Here is a 26,717-nt window from a genome sequence, read left to right as displayed (position 1 = left end):
GGACTACATCAGTCCTTGGGAGGTAGATGAGCTGTGAATACTGATGGCTTCCCTTTGGTGGCTCCCTCCTTTTCCCATACCCATAGCCAACATCATTTTCTGTCTCACGTCTGGTTGTGGAATTGCAGTCAAGTCTTGTCAGAACGAATTTGCATCCGGCATGAATAGGTATACCTTCATTATATCTGATATCCATTATAGCAAGCATATTGTCATTACACGGTGATGTCAACAAGAAGATCTTAAAATATATTTCGATATATTGAATAATTCATTATATCTATGTTCGTTACATTGAGGTTCCACTGTACTATGTCGCGCTGCTAATTGCTGTAAGCTTGTGGGATACTGCTCAGAGGAGTTGTGCCATTTTAGGGCATCCAACACCCACACCCAAAAAATCCTAAACTTTAACCCTTTGTTCACAAGCGGCAACAACTGTTGCTACAACTGTACATGTGTCATTATCCCATTGTGGGGCTAAATTGGGCTATGGCTATGGCATTATGGCTATGGCATTATGGGCTAAATTGCATAGCCCCATTATGGGGCTATGCATGGCAAAAAATTTTAATTTCAGTGGTGACATATGTGATACTTCTATACTAAAGTAAAACATCAGATCTTGCCTTTCTTCCTTCATATATAAGGAAGAATAGGCAAAAATTTTTGCTGACATCCTCGTGGGGAACAAAGGGTTAAACTACATAGAGAGAGAGAGAGATAACTGGGGTACGAAAGGCAGGGAGGTTAACCAGAAGTTAGATATCCAGTTTGCTACCCTGCGCTGGGGAGGGGTAAGGGGAGACAGAAAGATAAAGAAAAATGCACATACATAAAAAGAAAGGGCGATTATAAGAGAAAAAGAAGGAAAAACACACACACACACACGAAGGAACTCAGGAGTGTCACAGTTGTTCAAACAAGTTGCTTGACCGGAGGAACTTCAGTTGTGCCTTCATCGCCTTCTGGTGTGAAGATCGCATCAGCCAGCACTCTAGGATCGTCTGCTGAAAAAGTGGCTGGTCATTGAGGCATGCCAACTCCGTGACGAGTGATTGTCTCTGGGAGCTGTAGCAGGGACAGTGACACAGGATATGTTCAATTGTTTCCTCGCCGCCGCAACTATCACAGGCAGAACTGTCAGCCATTCTGATGTGCCGAGCAGATGTATTCATAAAAGACACTCCAAGCCACAGTAGGCGGAGAACATTTGTCTCAATTCGTGAGAGTTTGGGTTGTGCCAAGACCTCTGGGATTGCGCATGCTTTCATGTTTTGCTCTGGCTGTCCTATTTCGAGCGCTCCCCAGCAAAAAAAAGTGTAATGCGGTGTGCACACTCAGCTGCTTCAAGGTGGCACTGATAACCGAGGGACTGGGCACCTGTGGAGGCAGTTGTAGAAGGCAGACTGTGCAAGATCTCAACGTGCATATTGCCTCTCTTTTCCTGTGTTGCAGAAGATTTTCACAGGATATACTCCTGGAAATTTTGCAGTTCTGCCTCATACTCTGCCTCGAACATTTTGCTGCTCAAGCCATTTAATCCCTTTGTGCCTTTATTTTTCTTCAACCTTTCTGTATCCTTATCCATTGATTTTGTAGTATCTATAGTCTGCACTTATGTTTGCTTCATTAATTTATTTTTCTGAACACCGTCGCCATTTATGACACCACTGATGTGCGCCGTATGCAGTATATGCGAGTGAAGGTGCACAAGAAGAGCCAACAATCGCGGCTCAGTCTGGTGCATGTGAGAGAGAAAAGTGGGGAGGCAGCATGCCATCCGTCGCACGCATGGTCTTGTGGGGGGGAGGGTGCTGTTTACTTCGGCAACAACTGCATATTGCACGCCTGTGCATGGTCGCGCTCCTTATCTTGAAAGCTGCGAGGTGTAGGTGCGCCGAGGGCTCATGCCTTTGTGCTTGCTCTGTTCTCACCGGTACATTTGCGTTGAAGCGATAGACAGCACGAAGGTCACTTTGCTCATTGCTGCTGCTGCACTTCCTCATGCCAGTGTTTTGAGAGCGAGTGTCCGCAATCATCGAGCGTGAGGTGTTCATGTTTGCCTTTGCATGCTGACATCATGCCTGTTAATTTAGTTAGTAAGTGAATGTTTTCAAGTTTATACAGCCGATAAAACTACCATCATTACTTCACGTAGCTGTCTACTAATTTGCTGTTGCAGTCTATGCTTTGCCTTTTGGATGAAACTGCAACTTTTTTTATTCTAGAATTTTTGCATACATCTCATTAACCTTTTTTTTTTTCTTCCTCGAGACAATCCATCCATTTCTTGGCCAATCCGCCACAGTGGGTAGGAGCCACATAATTGATAGGAAACGCAAACTACCGCTACTTGTACCACTACCTATGCAACCGCTACATTGTATGCCACCTGGCGCAATAATATATAAATACACTGCAAAGTGTACGTATAACACTACGTGGTCCACATCTTACATTGCGTGACTCCTCGCGCACTAGGACGCACGTATAGGGCACATTCTCACAGCGAAGGGCCAGGACTCAAGACATGAAGACACCGGCCTTCCGCCAATCTCTCTGAGATATAGAGAAATAGTTTTTCCATTCCATTCCACAGCGGCTAGAAAGCCCTGGCATACGCAGTGACTCCCGCCCAGAGGGCCCAGGTTCGATCGTGGCGGTATTCTTTCATTTTTTCCTGGTGATAGCTGCGACGGACACTGGTGGCAACAGACAACATCGCCAACTGAAACGGCTATTGGAATGAGCCCACAACAGCTTACGCTGTAAAAGCAGTGTATAGGCTGTATAAATTAAGAAAAGGGAAATGGTGTGTGTTTCCGAACAGCGTCTTTTTTAGTCTAGCAAGCTGGGGTCTTGAAGGTTACATGGAAGTACTGTGTGCTCATCTATGGTGTGTAAATGCTGTCATAATTTGAAATCTGTACTCAAGAGTTGTGTGATGTATTCTGATATCAAATATCTATGAAGCTCCACAGCAGTCACTTATAGCACTGTCACACAGCAAATCTAATGTAATTTCCAACAAATGACATTTGTCGCCGTTAATTTCATTATGACCGCACGCTCTCACACGGCCCAAGCTAATGTCATTTTAAAATGACAGGGATGATAGTAAAAAAGAAAGAGGCAAAAATAGCATCAAACCTACTTTTGTCCAGTAATTATTTTCCAATATGCTAAATTCCATTGGAGTCTGTGATCCTCCCTTTCACACTGTGCTTTTGTATCACTGCCAACTGGTTGACACTGCCAGCCAAGTTGAGTCAAGCCGAGCCAAAAATTAGGCAAGCAACATGGTGGAAAGCACGACGGGAGTGTCCGCTACCTCTGCTGAAGAGGAATGAGAATGGCAGTTGCATGTCATTGTCGTTCTGATTTGCATGCGGGCTCCTAATATCCACATCGTCGGCGTGTGCCATAGGAAAACGTGCATCCATTCACGTCAAATCAATCGAAGTGGCCGGGCCTGATGCTCCAGTGGAACAAACACGACTGCCACAGCCAAAGCCAAAGACCGCCATCGAGTCACTGGATTGAGAGTAGCTTTCTGTAATTATGCCCTCAGATACACTTGAACATCATTAAAGTAATAACTCGTTCATAAAATTGACAGGACAATAGCTATCTTTTGTTGAACAACAAGAAAGCATATACTGCTTGCAAAGCTAATCTATAGGCTCCTGGTGTCGAGGACGCACATTTGGTTCCAAAATAAATGCAAATGAGTTTAGCGAGCTTATTCATTTGGAAATGTCATTTTCAACTACTGCCATTGCATTTTATCATGTGACAGCGAACAAATGGCATTATCAGTGAATGTTGTTAGATGTAAATGACATTAGGTTTGCTGTGTGACAGGAGTATTACTTTATATACTGTAACTCTATCTATGGCTATAGCAGGAGTAGGTACAATACTGCAGTGCAATAACTTCATTAAAAATTAAGGGCACTATCAGGACATATTCAAATGCAAACAGTGGAGTGTGTTGCTGTCAGCAAGTGCAGCACAGCCTAGTGATGAGTCATTGGCATTTGGATTCATCAACTTATGCATTGTGCTTTGTGAGGAGATGCTTGCACTTAGTGCTACAGCGACTCTTATGCCATTCTCACTGCAGCCCTTGCACCTTAGTAATGTAGGCGCATCTGTGGGCAAATGACACTCATCTCTGCATTGTATTTACTGTTCTTTTACCAGTATTTTACACTTGTAACATGTTCTTCTATTCTTAATTCTCATTCTTGTTAATACACTGGCATAAATAGCCAGCGAAACATTGGCCCAAACTTTGCTCCCAACCGCATCCGACTTTCTAATATTGATGCCCTTCACTTGTCATCGATGCCATCATACTAATAACAACAATAGACAAAAACGCACTTCAACCATACGGTGCAGCTGCCGGTACTGCCAACACTATGCATGAAATGCACATAAGCTGAGATAACGAAGCTTTGAACTGGATGTTACCAACCCTATAGCACAGTGGGAAATTGTTGCTTCACAAAGCAGTGCCTGAGGCACATTATAGCCAGTCCTGAAGCCATGTAGCTGGTGTTTATAGTTGGACAGCTCTGCATGTACCTGTAAACACATGTTTAAGTGTTCACATTTGAAGCATTGCTGACAGTACAATCGTAGGTAGTAGCATTGAATAATTTAAAGACATTTTGTTTTCGTGTTTTTGGAAGGCAGATGTTAATCCCCCCCTCCACTCCTTTCACTTCTTTCCTCCGTTAACTTGGTTACAAGGTAACCCACTGTTAAAAAACAGTGCACCAGTGGACAGAGGACTGACAAGAAAACGGACGCAACCATTTGTGTCTGTTTCTTCTGTCAGACCTTCACTGGTGTGCTGTTCTTTACAATGGATTACCAACTAGCCCGGTCACACCCCTTGCTTTGGTGCACAGGACCAAGCCCACACAGGGGCTCTTTGGAGGTGCGAGATGTGCAGTACCTGCCACTGCTTGGCGGACTGGCTATTGTTTTCCGGAATGGCCGTGCTGCAGTTGTCCTGAGCTCCAGCCCTGAATTTGAGTCCAAGGTGACCACCGGCATGCTGTCATCGAATATTTCTGGATCAAACCTAAGCATTTATTTAAAACTAATGACATGCTCCACCTTTTTATTTTTCCATTTTTATTTATTAATGTACCCAGGTAAATTATAATATATCACTCAAGCAACAAGAATAAGGGGATCTGAGGGGTTTAATTTTTAGTCTCAACCATATGAGGAATCTGCCAAAGAGGCCGTAAGGGAAATTATGTTTCGTTAGAGTGTAGAAATAACAAGGTAAGTGGAAAATAAAGATGACAAAAAGACAACTTGCGACAGGTGGGAGCCAAATGCACATTTTCCGCATTGCGTTACACTGCTTTACCAAAAATTTAGCTACCGTGGCGGTCCAGTCCCCCTGGGAGTCCTAACAGCAGCGCTCATGACCAAGGCGGCAGAAGTGGAACATCCTTTTAACTGCAGGCGTCCAGTAGTATGTGACTTCAGGAACAGCAGCTGGTCAATAAATCCTTGTATGTAACCTCATAGTCATTGAGAGTGCCAAATTTGAGGCTAAGGCGGCTGATTTAAAGGTGGTATTTGTAATGTGCGGCTCATTACTTTCAAATGTATATTAAGACAAATCAACTTGTAGCCAGGTGAAGTGGCTGCCACATTGCTATACCAAAGTGGACTTAGCTTTAAGTGCTTGTTATTTCGATTTATTATGTAATTATTACAGCACTTGACTTTTATCTTTTTCTAGCAAATAAATTATGTAGGCTCCTGTGTGATATTGCACTAAAGCTGAGACCTTCCCTGCAATGTATTTTGGGCCCATTGTAGATTTTACTTGTTTCTTTCTTTTTGTGCAACTGCCATTCACTGCATAGAATTTACCTATGAGCAAGCACTGTTGAAGTAACTTGTGACGCCTAGGATCTTGCCCCACTAGTCTATCTTGTAAGAAACTAAGTTTATACATATGTACCCAGACTGCGAAGGGCTAAACCCTTGGCAATCTTTGCTTAACTGGCCAATATATATTTTTCAACAGGATGCGCATGCTGTTTGGATACCTGATGTCACTGAAGCTACGGTGACTGCTGTGAATCATCGCTACAGGCTGGTCGCCATTGGACTTGCCAAGTGAGTCTCTGGATCATGTTTCCTTTCCTTTTTTGGGCTGGACTACCATTACTGCTTTTATTTGTTCTCGAAATGTTGCTGCTGATTCGTAACAACGAATACTTTAAGGTGAAATGATGGACCAAGGTGACTCTTGAAAAGAATGGCGACACAGTATTGGAGCAGGATTAGGTGACTTTGCTTGTCGCAGTGCAGGCACTGGCCCATCTTTCTGCTTTGTACCTGCCTGCCCTACCAAATTTTCGCAAAAAAAAATATGAATTTGGGCTTATGCTACGATTTTGCGCATGTTGTGTCAAGTTTTACAAAAAGTGAGGTTGATGGGATGACACAATATTGGAACAAATGTGTCCGAGAAAGATAATTTAATGGTACCATCGTGGAATCTCATGATGCCATGTGCCAGAAAGATGGTTGCTTTAAACTAGTTTATTCAGACAAGTTCTTAAAGCAGGCAAAATCGGCAACAGGAAGATCACATGAATGGTCACTGTGATCTAGAAACAATGCATTACTTGCTAGTCCTTGCTGTTACAAGTTTGCTGCTGCTTGTGTGCTGTGTCTAATGATAAACCATTGATAAATGCATAACTGTGCCGTAAAAATTGTGTTCTCAGGGCAAATATAAAACATATATATATTTTGAGTGAGTGCAGTAACCTTCACCACCGATAGAGCCTCAGATAGCCCACACAGGCGAGGCTGACAGCCATAGAAGCAGCACTGAGGTACCCCCTTTCAAGTTTGTATGCACTGACATGAAATGACAAAAACTTGCGTTTAGGCATGCCGAAAGCTCAGAGCTGTATTTGCACACTGCAGCATAAACTGCCAGCGCTGTGCTGTCGACATCATATGTGACATCTACAGTTCACTGCATCGTGACGATGCTCAATGCACACCGGGCTGCACAACGGATGAATGCTAGACATATACCGGTGGCATTAACCGTCACATTTCCAGTAATGTCACTTCACTGGAGCACAATACTGAATAAAATCCTGCCAATAAATTTTCTAAATAAATACTGTAAAATGTTCTGTAAAATACAAAAGAATAGATTATTTTTTGTTGACGTTTTTTTTTATTGTCCAATTATTTGAACATTTTCTGCCCCCTCAATGTATCAAAAACTTATTGGCAACTGTGTTCTTTGTCTTGAGAAACACAGACAACTCTGATGCTAACTGAGCCGCTTTGACATTTAAGTCTTTCTCCACAGCATCAAAATACCTTCAACAATTAAAGGTCAAACATCTCTGTGCAGTGGTCAAGGTGCCGTGTTCTACCTGGACGAAGCCAGTGGCCAGTTTGTGGCCTCACACCGACTTTGCTTGTCGCCTAAGGATTTCCCAGAGTCGGGGGCCGGGGCTGTGTCGCAGCTGCAGTGGACCCCTGATGGCTGCGCGCTGGTCTTGGCTTGGGCCCGTGGTGGCTTCTCCTTGTGGAGTGTCTTTGGCTCCCTCCTTGCATGCTCCCTCAACTGGGATGGTGGGCCACCTGCCTGCATCCATGCTCTGGTCAGTCTGGCAATGACACGGCTATTGTGATAGTGAAATGCTGGGAGTTACTGGTTTTGAATTGATATTTATTGACGGGTACTACTGGTCCAAGTTGCAAGCTTTCTAAATTTTTGTTTTTTTCTGCTTAGTTCATTTTATTTGTTCATACCTTGGTTGTTTTTACCTGTTGCCACAAAGTTGAACAGAATTAATGTTTCTGGAACATATTTTAGCATTGTTTTATGCCATAATCACATGATGATGTGGTAGCACTGCCATAGGTAGCAACTGGGAGCAACCATCGCACTGGGATCGTGCGACTTAACCATTGGTTCAGCGCAACCATCTTGATACCATCTTAAAGAGAAGCGATCGGAGTTTCAGATAGTAGCAGTGCTGTATTTTGATTTTGTACAAAGCTAAAAACCAAAGAAACATGCGAAAAGAGAAAAAACGATCGTTGTGATTCGTTACTGCGTGCATGAAGGAAATGTTCCTATTGGCTGGCAAAAATCTGAATTTATGGCATGTATGCATTTTGACAGTGGCGAGCTTTGCATTTCTTTATCCCAGTGATATTTGACAATCACGGTAGGCTGTGTCACTGGCTCGCGTTTATTTACTTAATGCATCCAAAATGTAAAACTGTTAAATGTATGATTGAAAATGGTAGAGTAGTTGTATCTATAAAACAAAGGAAGGAAAAGCCTAGTCGCATGCATGTATAAATGCTTCATAAAAATCATTTTTCTTGTTTAAAACAAAATATTGAAAAAATACTCTTCAAGGTGTGGTCGTTCTCAGGTAAACAATGCCCCAGTTAAAGGGTTAAGTGCGCCTAAAGTAAAGTACACGAGCATTTTTACATTTCGTTCTCATCGAATTTGTTTGCCGCAGCCAAGAATCGAACCTTCAACCTAGTGCTTAGCACAGGTTACCACTTCAGTGGGTAAGGTTGAGTTGGCACCATTTGAAGCTTCCTCATGATTCTGAGTGACAAAAATTTCAAAGAGTAGTCAATGAAGTTGTCTGGGACCATGTTACTATTTCACATGTATACGCTCTAAAAACAGTTGCACCCTTTGGGGTGTATATTTGGCACACAACAATAATCGTCATCTGTCTTGCTTGCATTTCCTTTCTTGAAAACATTGTGCTCGTTACTTTCCTGTCAAGAATTCTCTGTCATGCTGATAATGCGCATGCCGTTCGTGACTTGGAAGTACCGAGCTCGCAGCGTTAAAGAAAGGAAACGCAGGCAAGACAGATGACGATTATTGTTGTGTGGCAAATATACAACCCAAAGGGTGCAACTGTTTTTAGAGTGTAGGTACAAGGCACAGAATGCGTGGAACACAGACAGCAAACCCCAATTCTGAAAAATGCAACTTAACGGCTGGGCTTGGCCTGTTGCTTGGTTTAGGCGAGGTCACCAACTACTGTGTTGACTAGGCTTTTCTACTTTCAGTTTTGACGTGGCACTAGAGGTGTATAGAAGAAAACTAAGTTCTGTGGGTTTATGAGCCAAAACCAGAATCTGATTATGAGGCACGCTATAGTGAAGATGGACTCCAGATTAATTTTGACCACCTGAGGTTCTCCAACATGCATAGTGTTCTTGCATTTTGCCCCTTTTAAATGTGGCTGCTGCGGTCAGGATTTGATCCCGCGACCTCGTGCTTAGTAGTGCAACGCCATAGTCTTAGCCACCACTCCAGGTCGTGATGTATGAAAACAACAACATCCCTTTTTCTGCTCAACTTCGTGGCCAAAATAACACACGGCAATAAAGGCAAACGCTGAATTATTAGATGAAACACTGTAATGTGTCTGAAGTTTCCGTTGTACTTATATGTTATTCCTCTTGGGCAAGTGACAGTGCCGCGAAGCTTTCTGAATAATCGAGCATGTCCCACGAGCTTAAATTGCCGCACATACATCTGAAACAGCTTTGAAGGCCTGCCAGTACACTTATTAGGCGTATCAGTGCCCGTAACATGACAGGAGATGGCAGGTGTACACGTGACCAATTAAGACTACATACAGTGTCCCATGACAGTGGCTCCTTTTTACTCGTGGTATGCTTCACTGCAATAATACATATATTCTTCACCGCGTAACATCGCTATATTGCGGCGAAGCTGACTTTTGAGACCTCGCCGTATGCAGCACTTAACCCTTGCCAGGCTTTCCTCGCTTAGAAGCCATTGGGGAGAATAACAAAAGTGGAGTCAGCACCATGGATGACAGCAGCGAATTCTTTCAATGAAAAACACGGCACCGAACATCCGGAGGCTTAGTAGTGAATGTTGAAGCAGCTAGGCCTAGCGTTGCCGCGATGGTGGCTGCGGTTGCCAGTAAATTGGCATGCGAGAGTGCTAGTTTGAAGTTGCGAGATAATAAATGTAGCAGCAGTGGTGGCTTCAATTAATGTTGTTTCAGACATGCGCTCATGGCAGAAAGTCTGGAAAACTGCACAGTGAAGGGTTTCAGCATCTGAAATTTTGGACGTATTATCACGCGTGTAAAAAAAATCGGCCGTTGGTTGTAATAAATTGGTAACTGTATTCATTATAAGCTTGTTACATACAGATATTGGCAAGAAGTGTTTCAGCTTACTTTATTATATCAATAATTTGTTGTATCTGTTCATTATATGAAGATTCTGCTGTATGTGTGAATAAAGATTAAAACAGTGCACACATTGCTGAATTAATCAGTGTATGACATAGTGTCAAGTTGCCTGCTATATACCTTGACTTAAAGGAGCTGTACTAGACTCCATTGAACAAAAATTTCAGTTTTTAATTGCATAAATGAAATGTGTAAGTTGCACCACCTATTTTTCTGCAAGCAGATTTTTTAAAAAATTAACAATGGCAGAGAGTGCTGTTATGCTTTTTCAGATGCACTTCTAAAAGAAGCTGAAATTATATGCATTATAAAGACCCGCCGTGGTTGCTCAGTGGCTATGGTGTTAGGCTGCTGAGCACGAGGTCGCGGGATCGAATCCCGGCCATGGCGGCCGCATTTCGATGGGGGCGAAATGCGAAAACACCCGTGTACTTAGATTTAGGTGCACATTAAAGAACCCCAGGTGGTCTAAATTTCCGGAGTCTTCCACTACGGCGTGCCTCATAATCAGAAAGTGGTTTTGGCACGTAAAACCCCATATATTATATGCATTATAAATTGCAATGTCCAGATGTCTATATACTTAGATTCACTAAATAGCTTTCTTATTATTCACCTTAAGGCACATGTGCTTACGGGCTGAACGTTCTCTTTGAACTGCTGCAATTACGAAATTGCCGCCAAGCTGTAGTGAAGTCATAAAGGCAGTTCCTTCAGTGCATGTTGTACTCTCTAATAGCTGACATAATAAAGTTGCTAGGTCTTCAGGAAACAAAAAGTCAAGCTATTCCTTTTTCATTAAAAATTGGTAAAAGTCCCTACTTTTCAAGACGTGCGCTCATCATGGGTAACAGTGTTTGCAATTGAAACTCCACCTTCGTCACTGTGACCCATGCTGCACTTTCCATCACTGTACATGTTGCAGGAATGGGGCGTTGAAGGATACCAGCTATGGATGGTGGCTTCCCCAAGTGACCACCCCGAGCAGCGCAACGTCATGCTAATGAACTTTGTCAAGAGTGCCTCCACTGTCAACCCTGGAACTGTGAGTAAAAGCACAGAGCCCATTGTGGCGATTTTGGCTCACCTCGATTGTCAAGTTATGCTTGCCTCTGCATTTATCGTCTGCTGCTTTTCGGCAAGTAAATGACTGAACTTTTCACATTTTGCCGTGCTTTTGAAATCGGCAACCCATACTTTGCCACCATGGATGCAGTGTGGTGGTGCTCGGCAAGTTCTACTGCAAGGCTCCGATCGAGTGTTGGTCAGTTCGGAATCTGACTTGGCTGATCGTGACACACCATGGCCTCAGGATGGGTGCCGAGGAAATAAGCACTGGACGGTAGAGCTGGTGAGGCACTAAAATTGAGAATAACTATATACAGCTTTTTCTTTGCCATCCTTGAACAGTTTACTGAATCAACATTTGTTTCAAGTATACCCGTTAGCTTATCAATTGACTTAAAAGCTTGTAAGTTACTGTATGTACTCATGTAAGGCTTGCCCTTGTGTAAGAAATGCACCCTCACTTTGGAGCATTAAAATTTTGAAAAAAAGTTACGCTAACCATCCTAACATATTCCTGCATACATGGCCTCTGAGATTGCACTGGCACCACCGCTGTCTCGGAGGCAATGCCTGTATGTTTGTTAATTCCTGCAAGCTGCCACTAGATAGCACTAGTTATTGCCCTGCTGATAATGGCATCATCGACGTCGCTGTATGACCATATCCCGTTGTATCATACATAGTGCAAGTGGCATAGACTGGCATAGATCCAGCATGTGTCACCGGTATTGGCTGTGCCAAGATGTATTGTTTATCATATCTAGCTGCAATGTGCTTTTGAGTGAATTAAGGCATTGCTGCGAGAAGAGTGCGCATGGATTTTGAAGGCTTGCTGTGTGGCTTTGTTTGAAACATTCCTCCAGAGCTTCAAGGTAACGGGTATGTCAAATAATGGCTGAGATGACTAGCTTTGAGAGGGTGCCGATGAGGCGAGCTTGCCAATTGGGGAGAACAACTGAGTAAAAGTGTTCATAGTAAGCCACTAGCTGTGTTATTCTTTATAGCAGTCTGAGCAAAATTCAATGTCTGACTGAGGAGCCATAATTCTGCCTTGTGTAAGGCCTGCAGCCTGTAAGAAGTCCCTAAAAAGAAGTGCGGGCCTTACGCAAGTAACTACAGTGTGTCTTGCTCATCACTGTTAAGATTTTGGACTATGCTGCAATGCCTTTCATCATACTGATGACCATATATTTGGAGATGTGCTTACTCGTAAAAACTGTACTAAAGGTGTGCATGTTGTGCCATTCACCTGCAGAAACCTTGCTATTTTGTTGGCTTTCTAGACATTTTGCAAATACAGAGTGGGTCAATTGCATAAGTTGAAAGAAAGGGCTTTTTCTGCATTTTGAAAATTTATGCAGGCAAATTTTGTAAAACTTATCTGTACGCCCAAACAAGGAGGAGTTTAAATTACTGAAGTCATAAAAAAAATATCTCGATATATTCTTGCGGACATTGTGTAAAGCCTGGCATTTTGAAGTGTAGTTGGTGTAGTGTCGCGTGTAACTAAATTTACACTTCTTGAAATGATTTTATTTTTCGCTAATCATGTGTCTCACAAACTTGTGTGTCTTTGTGGCACCCGGAGGAAAGAACCGTTCGCGTAATATGGCAGTGGGCCCAAGTTGTTTTGGTATAGAGCGGCTAAATGGCCAGCGTCGGAGATGACTAGACAACAATTAGGACCAGGACACTGGGCCAGGCCATTACAAAGCACCAGGTCCCTGGACAGGAGGCAGATCACCTTGTGCTGCTGCATTCAATTGTAGATGAGGCCTCGTGAACCAAATGTCCAATGCTTTCTGGTTCTGAGCTTTTCTCAAACACTCCTTCAAGAACCATACAACACTTGCTTTTGTGTACGTTCATGTTAGTGAGCATCCCACTTTCTGCTTTCTGCATCACATGTGCTGATTTCCTCACATATGTCACAACAGATTTACATTAGAAAGGCACAAGAGGCAATCTGACGCTTTTACACCTGTGTTGTTGCATACCCATAAATGTTTCATGCATTGCTATTCAGAGTACAAATGAAAGGCTCAGTCACAAAGGCAGTTAATTAATTAATCTTTTTTCTTTCGGTCTGCAGGTTCCACACACCTACCTGGCAGCCAACTGGCCAATCCGGGTGAGTTGGTACCTGCAGTTGTGGCAGCACAGAAATAATGCTCTCACCTGAGTTTTAGCCACTATGCTTTTTTTTTTTGTGGCATTAAATCCTTACACCATCTTTTTTCCCCCATTATGTAATGTGACGCGACGTCATACCTAGAGGGATGCTTAATTGAAATTTTGAAGTGGATTGGTGGTTAGACTTACGGAACACTAGAAACATCAGTCTTACTGTGAACGGAATTCTGATAAGCCTGAAAAGCCGCAAGACAAAAGACTGATTGAAGTTGCTGTGCTAGCTTTTCATGACATCATGAGAATTTGACGCTGCCTACTTTGACCTAGCTAAGAGTTCAATATTAAACAAGGATTACATGGCACCTTAGGAATCAGAGACTCATTGTAATGAGTTTTGATAACTTTTTCTTGATGACATGCTCCAAGTCTTTGTTGACCCAATGTCATACCATCCAGCTGCACTGGCCAACTGCATTAGCAACATGAATGTGAGGATGGCCTCCAATGGCTTCTAGATAGCCTCAGTGGTGCTGGTTGTGCAGTCCTAATGAGTTGAAATTTCCATTCATGATTGCAGAGTCAGTTATTATGGGAGTGTGGCTATTATATGCTCATTCACAGTTGATGATACATGATTAATATTCCAGCAAAGGAAAAAAAAGTGTGGTTAGTATTTTGATGTTGCATCTTTTTTAAAATTCTCCTGTAAGGCTGACCACAAGGGGGTGCATAAAGAGCTTTGAGTTTAGAATTTCTCTGGTACGATGCTCAGGAATTTCCTAGGCATACTTGATTGTGGCACGAAATACATTTCATGAAAAGGGACAGAATAAAGAAGAGAGTGAAGTGCCAAACTGTCTGTCCCTTTTTACAAAATGTGTTTCATGTCACAATCAAGTAGACTTAGGAAATCTAAGTACCAACTTGGCCGAGAAGTCTTTCTGGATACTCTGAAAACTTACCTTCTTTCTTTTTTTTTTCCTGCGTACCTCACAGTATTCTGCAATAGATGCTGGCTGCCACCATGTTGCAGTGGCTGGCCGAGGAGGTTTCGCCCATTGCTCACTAGCACACAACAAATGGAAGTTCTTCGGCAATGAAACCCAGGTAAGCATTCCTGCCGATACCGAGATATGTGTGCTGGGTGTTCTTTCTTATGTGGAACACTTGCAAAAAAGAACTGTTATGTCTAGGTTACTGCTCCTTTCACAGTTATACTATGTGGCTAGGCAGACATTAGCAGCACAAAAAATTTCAGCAATGATTTGGCTTGTCACCTAAAATGCGCCAATTAACTTTTTAGTTATCCTCTTTACAATACATGTTGAAATTGCAAAACTAAAGCAACACTGTATTAAAGTCATGTTGGCTTAAAGGGATCCTGAACCACCTCTCAAGCTTGGTTCAAAACCACAGTCCGCAGATAACATACACTACTGTGTATTGCTTTTGAGATACCTACCTCCAAAATAGTCTTTAAAAATGCACTGTTGTTGCAGGTTAACTGGAGTGTCTTTCACAGCATATTTTGAGGACGAGCATATAGAAATGGTGCTCTTCTTAGGATTTCTGCTGTGTGGACATGACTTCACTACTGCTTGGCTTCAATTTAGCAGTTGCAACATGTGTCCTAAAGTGAACAAAAGAAAGTTGGTAATTACTAAACTTTGATACTTGTCGTACGAGTAACATCTACCTCTTCAGGTAATCCTGAACAAGCCGAATTGCGCTTATGCTCTGTGCAACTTTTTGGGGAAGAAAAACTCTGTTGAATTAAAAAAACAGCGTAGCACCCTGTCTTACAGTAATGTGACAGCAGGATGGAATCTATAGCTGGTGCCAGCCAAGCAACAGTGCAGTTGTACAAATGCATGTGTCCCTATGCAGTATGTTATTCCACATTAAAGCATGATCTCTTTAAAAAAACGTTTAGTTGGAGGTACTAGTACTACGAAAGGTACACGCATGTTATGATCACCATGCTCTGTTTAGGTAGTGGTAACTATAGTTTGTAGTTAACCAAATGCCATTGATATGTATAAAGGAGATCATAAGGGAAGCTCAGTCAAGCTTCTAAAACTTTCTGGCAGGTCTTTTACTTATTTTTTGCTTTGATTGATATGTAAGCAGATTGCAGGGACAACATGGCCACAATTAGCACATGACTGGGGTAGTTGGAGAAGTATGGGAGAGGCCTTTGCCCTGCAGTGAGCGTAGCCAGGCTGCTGCTTCTGATGATGATGACGATAAGCAGACTACTTTTGAAACTGACTCAGTGCCTCCATTAGTACCGTGAATGTTTGCATGCAACCTTATAAAAATGCTAGAGCAGCTCTGAAAACAGCATTTTGTACTGTACTGTGCAATTCTATACAGCAGGCCTAGTTCTCCCAGCACCATGGTTTTAAAGCGTTAGTTTTTAAGGCTGCTTTTTATATACTCCATGGAGTTGAAGCAAAAGCAATTGGAAATAGCTTGTGCCTTTTCTTATTTGTGGACTATTAAAATTTAAGGGACATGCTTTGATTGCAATTTCCTCCGCAACTAACTCCTCTCTTGGAGGAGAACAAGCACCAGGTGACTTTTCATGAGTGTAATTTCTATCTACACTCAATCGCTGCCTTTGGTGTCCATCTAACATGCTTTGTAATTTTTGACATCTGATTTAGGAGCAAGACTTTGTGGTGACTGGTGGCATTCTCTGGTGGGAGTCGCTCGTCGTGCTTGGCTGCATCAACCTCCGTGACGGCTCTGATGAGGTGCGTTTCATCCTGATGGCATCCTGTGCCATTACTCGTTTAACACTGCTAGTGGGTGCGCCTTCAGCATCCTTGAACATAAACTAGATTACACTCGAAACCCACAACAACAAAATTCTTGCAACAACAAAATATTTTCGTATCCCCGGCAAACGCGCATAGGGTTCAGTGCATTTCTACCTCTTGTCAAAAAAATGCCGTTGAACCTAAATCCCACATCAACAAAATTGGCTGCAACATTGCCCCACATGTTACCTACTTACCGACTCCAAAAAGTGCTCAAACACTTTTGATTTGCAATTAAATTGTGTAAAATACTATCACATTGCGCTTGCATGGGTGCTGCCATTCTTGGCTACAAAAAAAAGAAACACGCTCCACACGCAATTGTGCGTGCCGAAACATATCATGGCCGCCGTCTTGGTTGGTGATTGCCCATTTCAAATGGCGCGGCCGCATGACTCTACTGAGGGATTGGGATTTACGAGGGAGCTGAGAGGGAGGGCAAGGGGAGCGTAATTGTGAGAAAGGGTGGGAGGAAGAAGATCTGCTTTCCTACCAGCTTGCTGCATGGCACTACGTACTGCCACCGAAGCAGCGGAGTTGCTGAAGCTTGACTGTGCCTGCACTGCTGCTACCCTCTGTGTGCTGGTGTGTTTTTTCTTTCGTCTGCTTACAGATCGGTGCTGTGTTTACGTTCTTCGTCCTGCATTCTTAATGTGAGTCGTGTCTTATCAAGACGACAAAGTCGTTGCCACCGATCATAATCATGTTGGTGTGCTCCCTTCTGTTGCAGCATCGCCGTGTTCAAAAGATAAGGGGAATGAGGTACTGGGTGTCGCCTCCGCGTCCTTTTATTCAGGATCTGTTTTGTACAGAATCGGATATGGCGCACTGTCTCCAACAACCTTTCCATTGAGATGTCTCGGTTTAGGCACGATATTGTAAAAAAACAAGCATAAATCAAGCGTAAATGAGACCAACCAAGCCACCCAAAACAATGCTGGTTGGAGGCGCCACCGTGTGATTTGGCGCGCCGCTGAGAGCATTGTCAGAACGCATTATGTTCGAATTAACTGTCGCAAATGCTTGCGCGTTCAAATTACCGAGTGTTTTCGCCCATTGGAATACACATAACTTTGACGGGACCACAGCGCCGGTTCGAATAGACCAGAAGTTCGAATTAAGTGTATACGGATTAACGAGATAAGACTGTATATCCCTGCAGGAAAAAGGCATTGAGTGCCATGTAGCACGTCCAACAAGTGGGAGCACACAAGTGCAAGCACGCACTCCAGGCTTGTTGCACACATAGCAACCATTACGCAGTGCAGTTGTGTGTAGCTGCATCTGCTGCATAGCATAGACACCACAGGGTGCTAGGACAAGCCCTCTTGCCATCAAGACATAAACCACATGCTCTGATTGGTCTCTGTGGGTGGTGATGTGGCGCGACAATGTGAGCCAGTCCAAGCACCCGCATCTGGCGGGAACAGGTTGTCTGCTTCCCGAGTTCCACACTTTCGAGGTGCATTGCCATCACGGTCGAAGCTCTTTATGTGAGGAATTATTTTAAGTCAGCGGTGCAGCACCCATCACTCAGCTGATGTGTGTGTTGCCAACATACTCGCATGAGTGAACATAAAGACAGCGTTTCATTTGAGCCTCTGAAGTGTGACGTCCATAGAGGTAAGCCATAGGCTACTCATGCTACTTGGTATGAGAAAAAGCAGCTGCACTGTAATATTCTGTAGCACAGCAAAGAAATGAGAGCAATGTTATTTTACTAACAGTAACTGGAAGTAAGTGTTGCCAACAGTGCCCATCACTTTCCACGCAGAATTGAAGCCAAGTAACGTTACAGCTTAGGTGGTGCACCAGCACCGCTCCATTCCTTTGTAACGGAGAATGTTGGGGGCGAATGGGAAAGGTAAACACTGTGCTCCTAGTACCAGTTCTATCGGAAGAATCATTTCGGTGAAATATTCTTACACACTGTACTTGTTCCTAAGTGTCTTTGAGGCTTCAAAGAAAGGTGGTTCAGAGTCCCTTATTCTCTTGTTTATTCTCTTGCTCTCTGTTCCTTTCCTGTGGTTGACTAGGTAATGCCAGTATTCTTTGATGTCTCTCCACTGATTCTGTCTATGTGGATATTGAGAGGCACAGATTTATGTAATGTTTACTGTCTACATTTCTACATTGGCTACAATTCGCCCAGGATCTATTGCCCTTTTTTCACTTCCTATTCGGTTTAACAATGAAGTGTAGTTACCATCGAACTTGACCAAACCGTGCTGACATGGCTGGGGTGTCCAGGCCTGTCAACACTAGGCGGAATAGCCCCTTTCATTGGTTGTGACATAACAGCTAGGGCAATCACATCCGCTGTTGGTGGGCAGGGAATGTGATTCACAAGTGAGCAGTGAGCGTGAATGGGCAGTGCCACTGGGTAGTGAAAACCACATTACTCTCTGGTACCTGGTGGCCAATGTTCGTTCTACCGTGCTGGTGCCCTGCACAAGTCATGTGCATGTGGGTTAATTTGGTTAGCAGTATTACTCTGTCGCCACCTTTGTGAACAGCATTATCAGTGTCTACCCTTTGGTGCGCGCAGGTACGCCTGTACCCGCGATCCTCGAAACTGGACGACATCTTTGTGCGAGTTCTACGTGTGGACGCTCAGGTGCTGCAGCTTGCACTCTCCGAAGACCGTCTGCTCGTGTTTGCCTCCAACAGCCGCCTTGCACTCCATCGCATCAGCCACAGTGGTGAGCAAACTGAACAAACCTGTTTGCTTATCTATTGAATGACATAAAACACTGGATGAGAAAAAACTTGTAGCACAGAGCTGTTGCAGCAGCAGGGTCACATTGGTCACAACCCTTACTTTATTTAGGTTGTGCCATGCCGAAGGGTATTGATGACAGATCTAAGCCGAGGTTTACAGGGAATGTTTTATTGAAAGTGCAGGTGCATATCTTTCGTTGCTTTACATGATAGCAGGTTGCACTTTCATTGCTGTAATGTGCTTGTTTTTATTTTTTAGGCCTCAATTAAACTCCAGCATTTAATTATGGTTGCATCACATGTGCATAAATTTCACAGCCATACCAATTAGCCCAATAAGAGAGTTCCTTGCCAATCAAGCCATCTGGCTCTTACAATGGCTTCTGCCACTGCTTCATTACCTTGGCATACCCCTTTATCGCCTCCCCCTCCTTGTCTGTGCACATGGTGCAGGCCTGGAGCGCTTGCAAGAGCTGGACCTGTCTGCCCTGGTGCCACACCCACTGTGTGTGGTGTCTGCCACCCTGGTGCAGCTGGGTGGGGCACGTGGAGGCCCCTCATCCAAGCTAGCCGTGCTGCTCAATGTGGCTGGGCGGCTGGTGCTGCTGCAGCAGGACCCTGCTTCTGCCCCGCCCCCACTAGCTCCACCCCGGGGGGCAGCACCGCCGCTACTGCGCCAGTGGAGCGCCCCCACTGTGCTTGCCTTTTGCGTCGAGAGGGTGAGGTGTAGGCATTCATGATGTAAATTTGGTGTAAGATGCATTGTTGCTCTAGGGTGACCGGACATGTAGTTGTGACAGGGAAAATCTGATATCTCTTTAGTTTCCAATTGCTGCAGCTGTTACACATTTTTGTCAAGACAGGATCGTGCACTACAATACATGCATGCATGAACGAATGAATATTTGCCAAGTTCACTACTGAGAAACACATTTCAAATCAGCTGTGGCTTAACTGACCAGCACCGTGTGAAACTGGAGCATGCGACCTTTGTGAATCTTGCCCGATATGAGTGGACTTCTTTATCTGACAGCTAGGTGGCTGTCTTGATGGAGCACAGAAGGTTACATGCAGAGGTTGCGAGTTGCCAATACTAGTTTTGTTGTCTTCACTTTTTATCTTATACATCTCTCCACATATAAGAAGGCCTCAAATTCTTCTGTGCTTCTACTAACTCTCGCAACTTTTGGTTTTGTGGGCCATTTTCTATTAAGAAGTCTTTTCACTCTTTGTGATTCTGTTCACGGTACAAGAAATTTGATCAGGCTATGCTTATGTTTCTCACACTGGCCTTTTCCAGGTCTGGGTGGCTGAGAGCTGCCCTGAATCTCGAATGCCACACCTGACTCAAGCACTGTGGATTGCTTGTGGCGTCCAGGGCATGCAGGTATGACCAGTGCCATGCTTTAGGCAAGTGTATTCTCTGCTCTTGATATAACTTCTTCCAAGATAAGAAGCTTAAGGGAAACATTTAAGCTACAAGGAAACCTTGCTGTACTCTCGCTTTCTTCAAATAGGGCCAAACAGTGTAATTTTAAAACAACTTCTCTGCTAGGTTGTGCTGTTTATGTGCATTAAGAGGCCACGGGATGCACTATGAACAGACTGCACCCTCAGCTCGCCAGCACCTGTACAAGCACTTGTGCCTTTTGTTTCTGTGTAAAGACTGACCGTGATTACATTACAAGACTTTATAATATAAATAAGAACACCCAACTGGTATTTAAGAATTTATTGCATGAGATCTGTTTGGTTTCCCGTACTCATTAAGTACCTCTCATGTTGCATATTTTCTTCAGCTCCTGTTTCGAATTCAGAGAGAAATGGTGGCTGTACAGTCTTGAACGGATCAGTTTATGTGAGTTCACTGCATACATGGCGTAACGTTGCACTGTGTTCGTATTTTGTTTTTCTTTCAGACCCATGGAAAGTAAAACCCTGCACAATATTTGTGATTTCATTACAGTAGAACTCCTCTAATATGTTTTCCACGGAACCGCAAGGGAGAAATGTAATGCTCAGGAAACACATTACGTGAACATGCTCTCAAATTAGCGTGATTGTGCAGTTGAACATTAAAACGAGGAGTGATGGCAGTCATGACACAGTGCCATGCACATTTATCTTATCACAGTGCCTGGATTGCTTTTGCACATCGACAACCGTTATTGTGCTGTCGCTACAGACAGATGAAAGTACAGTCAATGCGTGCGCTGAATTTGCATCCCTTGGCAACATGACAGAATTCGACTGAGCTGTGATATCCCTAACGACCGCTGGTTTCTTCGCAACAGTCGTTGTCCGGTGCTTTCCTCACTTAAATCGCTGCACTCGTCGGTGCACATATTGTGGTTGGAGTTGGTGTCACTTGAAACTGCTTGAAGAAGTTGCCGGGACCGTGTTGCTATTTAACAGGTAAATGAGCAAATGCTGCGCACGTGGAACTCTCACGAGCAGCAGCAAATGCAGCCAATGCAGCCTTTTAACACAAAGCAGCTTGGCATGGCTTGCCGTGCAGTTTTTGCATGTTCGGTGTTTACTAGACCGGGGAGGCTTCGCTAGTTTTGGTTTCAAGGAGGCGCCGGCAATATGACCGATGCCCATGCCAGCGACATATCAAAACCAACACATCGCTATTTTTGCTCGATTCTGTGGCCAAATTGGCACGCAGTCATGCAGGCTGAATCCGAATGTCGAACAGCATGCTTTAAGGTGTTCAAAATTTATGCCTAGACCTTACTGCCAAAGCCGTCATGCGTCAAAAGCACACGGTGGTAGTCGGAAGTGCGTAGCTAGAGTGTCTAGTGCGGTTGACATTCTTCTATTAGATTTTTTTCAGTTGTAGAGAGTGCACTTGATATTTTCTTGTAGTCATACACCAATGGTTACAATGTATAACGCTGGAATGTTGTGGAAATCACAACCTATCAAAGGGGATTCTAACACATAGGTATCTATGAGAGTATTGCTGGGACCAGGGTTTAGCGACGGTCATGGGAAAACGTATGTACTAGGAACATATCAGTGGTTCTACTCTGTATTGTTGACATTGATACGATGCTGTGCAACATTGTAGAACTCTAACCTTTCAGGTCGTCGAACCAAGCTGACTTCCTTTCCCATCTTCCTAAACAGGTATGGCTGCCACTGTTCCTGCCAGGTGACACTGCTGGCGCCAAGCATGCCTTCATGGCCAAGCGTATCATGTTGCCTATTGCCGTCCATATCTACCCCCTCGGTAAGCAGGATAATGCAGATAGTGCCTTTGATGTAGGTTTGACAGCAAAGGACTTCACTGTAAGACCAAATTAAGCAAGGAAACAATTGGGACAACTTGAAGCTCTCTAGCAAGGTGCCGCCACAGCACTTTGCATTTTATCAAGCTCTGTTTACTTTTGCTCTTTTGATTTTGTTTGTTTCTTACTACAAAAGGCCGTTTTCTTTAGTGTCTGTCGATGTACAGAATGGTCTACTATTAAAGGGAATGCCTAACTAGTAATTAAGGCAGTGCGACTGTAGCATCTCTTCAATATTCCATGAAAAAAGTGGTCGATGTGATGCATTATGTGGGCTTCTTCACACACACACAAAAAAAGATCTACAGGCCATATCTTGATACCATGTCTTTGCTGTAATCAATGTCCGAATGCTACAGTCAAACCTTGACATAACGAACATGGGTATAATGAACTTTAATTATAACAAAATGAATCCAATACTTTTAACATTAGTATTAGCAAGTAACAAATATATGCTTATAACAACTCTCCGATCCAGTTAAACATTGATATAACGAGCTTCAATATAATGAAGTTCTCGCTATAATGAAGTGTATTTGTATACAGTTTCAGTATAACGAAATTTCACTGCCACCGCAAAGCAATGCTGCGACAATACATGGATGCAGATGGTCAAATGATTGAGTTACAAGCAGCTGCTTGCAACCGCACCTCTCAAATCACGCGCCTGCCGAAATGAAGCTGCATCATGTTCCAAGGGCAATAAGATCCTATCACACCCCGCGCACTGTGTGCTTTAGGTACAAGTGAAAATGTGCAAGGGTGGGACAAGAAAGATGGTGGCTTCACGAGTGCCACTTTCCTACGCGAGCAGAGGCAAAGAGGGGGAGAGGACTGAGCTCACAGTAAAGGGATCAAGTGCGTGCGAGGGGGGAGAGGGTTAAGGGGGTTAAGTTAGCACACGTCTCGATTTCTGGCACTTGTCGGCTGTGCTTGCGCATGGCTATAAGTGCAGGTGAGCACATATGCAGCTGTGCACCCTGCTTTAGAGGTAATCTGCCGCGCATGCGAAGAGTGGGCATGCCGAGATGGCATGGCTCCATGTAAGCAGTCTTACCGCGTGTTTAGTATTGGAGGTTACGTAATCTTGAGTTTTGGTGACCAATTGGAGCGAGAGGCAGCCGAAGCATTCGCTCCCTGCTGACAGCACTTTTCCTGCCTGATAACATCGTCCCAGTGCAGGCAATGCTATCAGCCGTGGGGGCAGAGTGCACATGCGTGGACAGCATGGCTGGCTTCACCTAATTTGTACCGCCAAGAAGATATCATCGATGTACATGGCATGAAACAGCATCATTCGTCGCCGACTCCCAAATTTATCAGAATGAATTGTTTTCTGATTCAAATTTGCTTTTTGTGATTGCCGGATAATTTGGAAAATTCTGCAGCCCTTTTCCGTATAAGAAAAATAGATTGGCGACTGTATTTATTTGCATAAAAGGTTGAATTTCAATAGAATGAAATTTTGATATAACGAAGCAAATTGTCAGTGTTACTGACTTCATTAGATCGAGGTTTAACTGTTTAGTGAGGGTGTTTGTGTCAGATGCAAATTTATTATGTCAAAGCTAGACTGTATTACACAGGCTATGCCTTAACCTGTTACAACAGACTCCTTGAATTTCCCTAAATGATTAGCTTATCAGAAGGCTTAATTTTATCTGCTGAACCATGAAAACATATTTGCTTCATTGGCTTTGTTGTATGCTACTGTGTCTTCTCTCTTTCAGCCGTGCTCTTTGAGGAGGCTGTGGTTCTCGGTGCAGAAAGTGACACAGCACTCTGCGGCACTGATCCATTCCCCCTATGCGTTGTCTCCAAGTCAGTAAGTTCAGCGTTTAACAGTGTCATTGTTTTCGAAGCTTTGATGTAAGTTAAGTTTGCTCAGTGACTTGAATAAAAATCAGCCGTCATAACACTTTTTCTTTCAGAGTCTAAATTGTACGATTTTCTACAAGGCTATGTTCACATTCAAGTCGTGGTGGTCACAACTTGCTAACTGTCATAAATCCTGCACTCATAGCAATCGTTTGAGAAGCAGCGTTGCATGTGTTGGCAAAAGGGAAATTGTAAATTTATGGTTGGTATGACGGTGTACATTCAGCCAAAAACAAAATGCAACCAGTTGCCTGTGACCCGTCAGATTGTGCTATGTACAGTGCTCAGCGATCGAAATGCGATATTTGGGCTGTTGCGCCACTGGTAGGCCCTGGGTGATCGCTGGGGGAGGGGAGCAAAATGCAGTTTATGGTGCATCACAAAGGTTCTCGCTTTCATGTAATACAAGAATGCATCAACTCCATGTCTTCAGTGGCAACATGTGGTGCAAAAAGGGCCGGCAGCCACACACTCCTAGTATCGGTTTTCAATCGTTGAGCACTGTAAACTTTTTAGGTTGTCTATGGAGTGAATGGCACAGTACAGTTTGTACAGCTGTGATCCTTGTTGCCATCATAGATCGCTTTCAAGGTACAGCCCTCATGGCCACGCAAGACGCAGCCATTGCCAGAGTGTGGGTGATCACGGTTTATAATGGTTCGACGCAGACAGATAAGGCGCTAAAAAGCGATAACAGCTTATAATGATTGGAGCGTCATCAGCACACCTGGTGCCACCACCTGCAGTAGTTTGCTTGCGTCATCAATTCACCTTGCGTCGCCTTCGGCAGCTGTTTGTGTTGCTGCAGCGTTGTCGTTTGTACTGGTCGGATCAAGTTTCATAACATTGATAATGACACCATGCTGTGTGGATATGAGCAAGTAGCACAATGCTTACACATACTTAGACGACTCCCAGAGGAGTTTCTGCATAAATTTTTTTTCTCTTCTCAGTGTTCAGTCATTACTACTTTAGTCATTGCTCCCTGTAGAAGCACGATGTGGCTTCACAGCAATGCTGAGGGATGTGTTGCACAGTTGCATTGCAGGGCAAAGTTCGCATATAATCTGCATCCCATTTTGTGTGTGAAGCGAGTACAATATAAGCATACAGGTGGCTGTTTTTATGCAAACAGATCATAAAAAATTCTATTCACATTGAAAGTTGTTGCCACCTAGCATATTGGGTGTCTTAGCAAAATGTTGCTGTCATTGTCTTTCAGAGTCAAGTCTACTTGCACCTGATTCTGCGTCAGCTACTTTGCCGCAAGTGAGTGCATACATGCGTCTCTATCTAGGTTTTCCTAGGTAGCGTAATGCTCAGTAATTTATACATTGGGGAGCAAAAATTTATTTTAAACTAGCAGCAAAGGATAAATATTTGGGAATTACTAAATTTTCCAGGTTAACTTGAGTCAAATACGCAATCCTTTAGCATAATGGCTTACTAGTCAAATTGTTTACTGTTGGCAACGTAATTTTTTTGTTTCAACATGTTAAAATAACAAAAATTTTTAATAAATGCATGTGTGTATGATTATTCGATACTATGTTCAGTATTTGAAGCTGAGTATTCGTATTCGATTTGTATTCGATTCATATACGAAAATTTTGATATTTGCACACCCCTAGTGCTACAAAGGTGCTACGCAAAGCCATTGGTGTCTCTAAGGTGTTTGCAGCTGCTAACTCTGTGAAAAACAAACTGGTATTTTCTTTTAGCAGTTGTAATGAAATGGTCATCTGAAGAAGTGGAAATATGCATCTTTTTGCTCGCTGCTGTATACAGTCGAACCCGGATATATCGAACTCGAAGGGGATTCTGAAACAGTTTGATATATCAATAATTTGATATATAAAATAAACATTTTATATAAACATTTTCAAGGGGATTTTATCGCTTTTTGTTATACACAATTAAATATATCAGGATTCGACTGTTTGTTTATTTATTTATTTTTACATATTGCAGTTTTAGGGCTGCAGTTGCTTTGGTTGTATATACCTATGTCTTTATGTGCTTTGCATTCGCCTTCTAGCAGCCATCGTTATCCTCCTTGGTGGTGTTATATATATGGCACACTCTAGCGTGTGTTTCTTGTGCTGCGAGGTCAGAAGAAGAACAAAAAAAGTTCTTCGGCTCTTGCCATTGGTCTGAACCGTTCTCAGGCCTTTTGTTCATTGTCTTACACATTGTTTTAATGGACCTAATCTCAGTCCCTATAGCATGTTCTTAAGCATAGCAGACCACGTAATGCATGCAACCATTAGATAACTTGCATTTTATTTGGAGCTTGTTTCCAAGCACTACAGGGAGTGCTTTGTTAAGCTAGTATATAATTACATGAAAAGAAAGAGGGGAACAAAAAAAGAAAAGTACCGTGACGGTTGTGCAGGTATTGTAGTATTTGCTCTGGGTATGAAATGTTCAATCATTTATTTCGTTTGTGCTTTGCAGTGTTTGTGAAACTGGGTGGCCAGTTGTCACAATGGGGA

The 26,717-nt window shown here is 43.3% G+C and overlaps 1 protein-coding gene across 1 annotated transcript in view; it reads left to right on the top strand.

The window, feature by feature from the left end:
* Rich (Guanine nucleotide exchange factor subunit Rich) overlaps window positions 1–26,717 on the top strand; it is a 62,317-nt gene that overhangs the window by 12,813 nt on the left and 22,787 nt on the right. Inside the window, exons 6-19 of the mRNA XM_075672671.1 lie at window positions 4,926–5,059; window positions 6,071–6,162; window positions 7,430–7,682; window positions 11,224–11,343; window positions 11,515–11,649; window positions 13,459–13,497; window positions 14,496–14,606; window positions 16,169–16,258; window positions 18,873–19,026; window positions 19,499–19,764; window positions 20,346–20,432; window positions 22,181–22,283; window positions 24,075–24,169; window positions 25,445–25,491. Of these exons, the coding sequence (XP_075528786.1) occupies window positions 4,926–5,059; window positions 6,071–6,162; window positions 7,430–7,682; window positions 11,224–11,343; window positions 11,515–11,649; window positions 13,459–13,497; window positions 14,496–14,606; window positions 16,169–16,258; window positions 18,873–19,026; window positions 19,499–19,764; window positions 20,346–20,432; window positions 22,181–22,283; window positions 24,075–24,169; window positions 25,445–25,491 (1,726 nt within the window). The remainder of the gene's footprint in view (window positions 1–4,925; window positions 5,060–6,070; window positions 6,163–7,429; window positions 7,683–11,223; window positions 11,344–11,514; window positions 11,650–13,458; window positions 13,498–14,495; window positions 14,607–16,168; window positions 16,259–18,872; window positions 19,027–19,498; window positions 19,765–20,345; window positions 20,433–22,180; window positions 22,284–24,074; window positions 24,170–25,444; window positions 25,492–26,717) is intronic.

Source organism: Dermacentor variabilis, chromosome 10 (genome assembly GCF_050947875.1).
Source record: "Dermacentor variabilis isolate Ectoservices chromosome 10, ASM5094787v1, whole genome shotgun sequence".
NCBI lineage: Eukaryota > Metazoa > Arthropoda > Arachnida > Ixodida > Ixodidae > Dermacentor > Dermacentor variabilis.
This window is presented reverse-complemented; position numbering and strand designations above follow the sequence as displayed.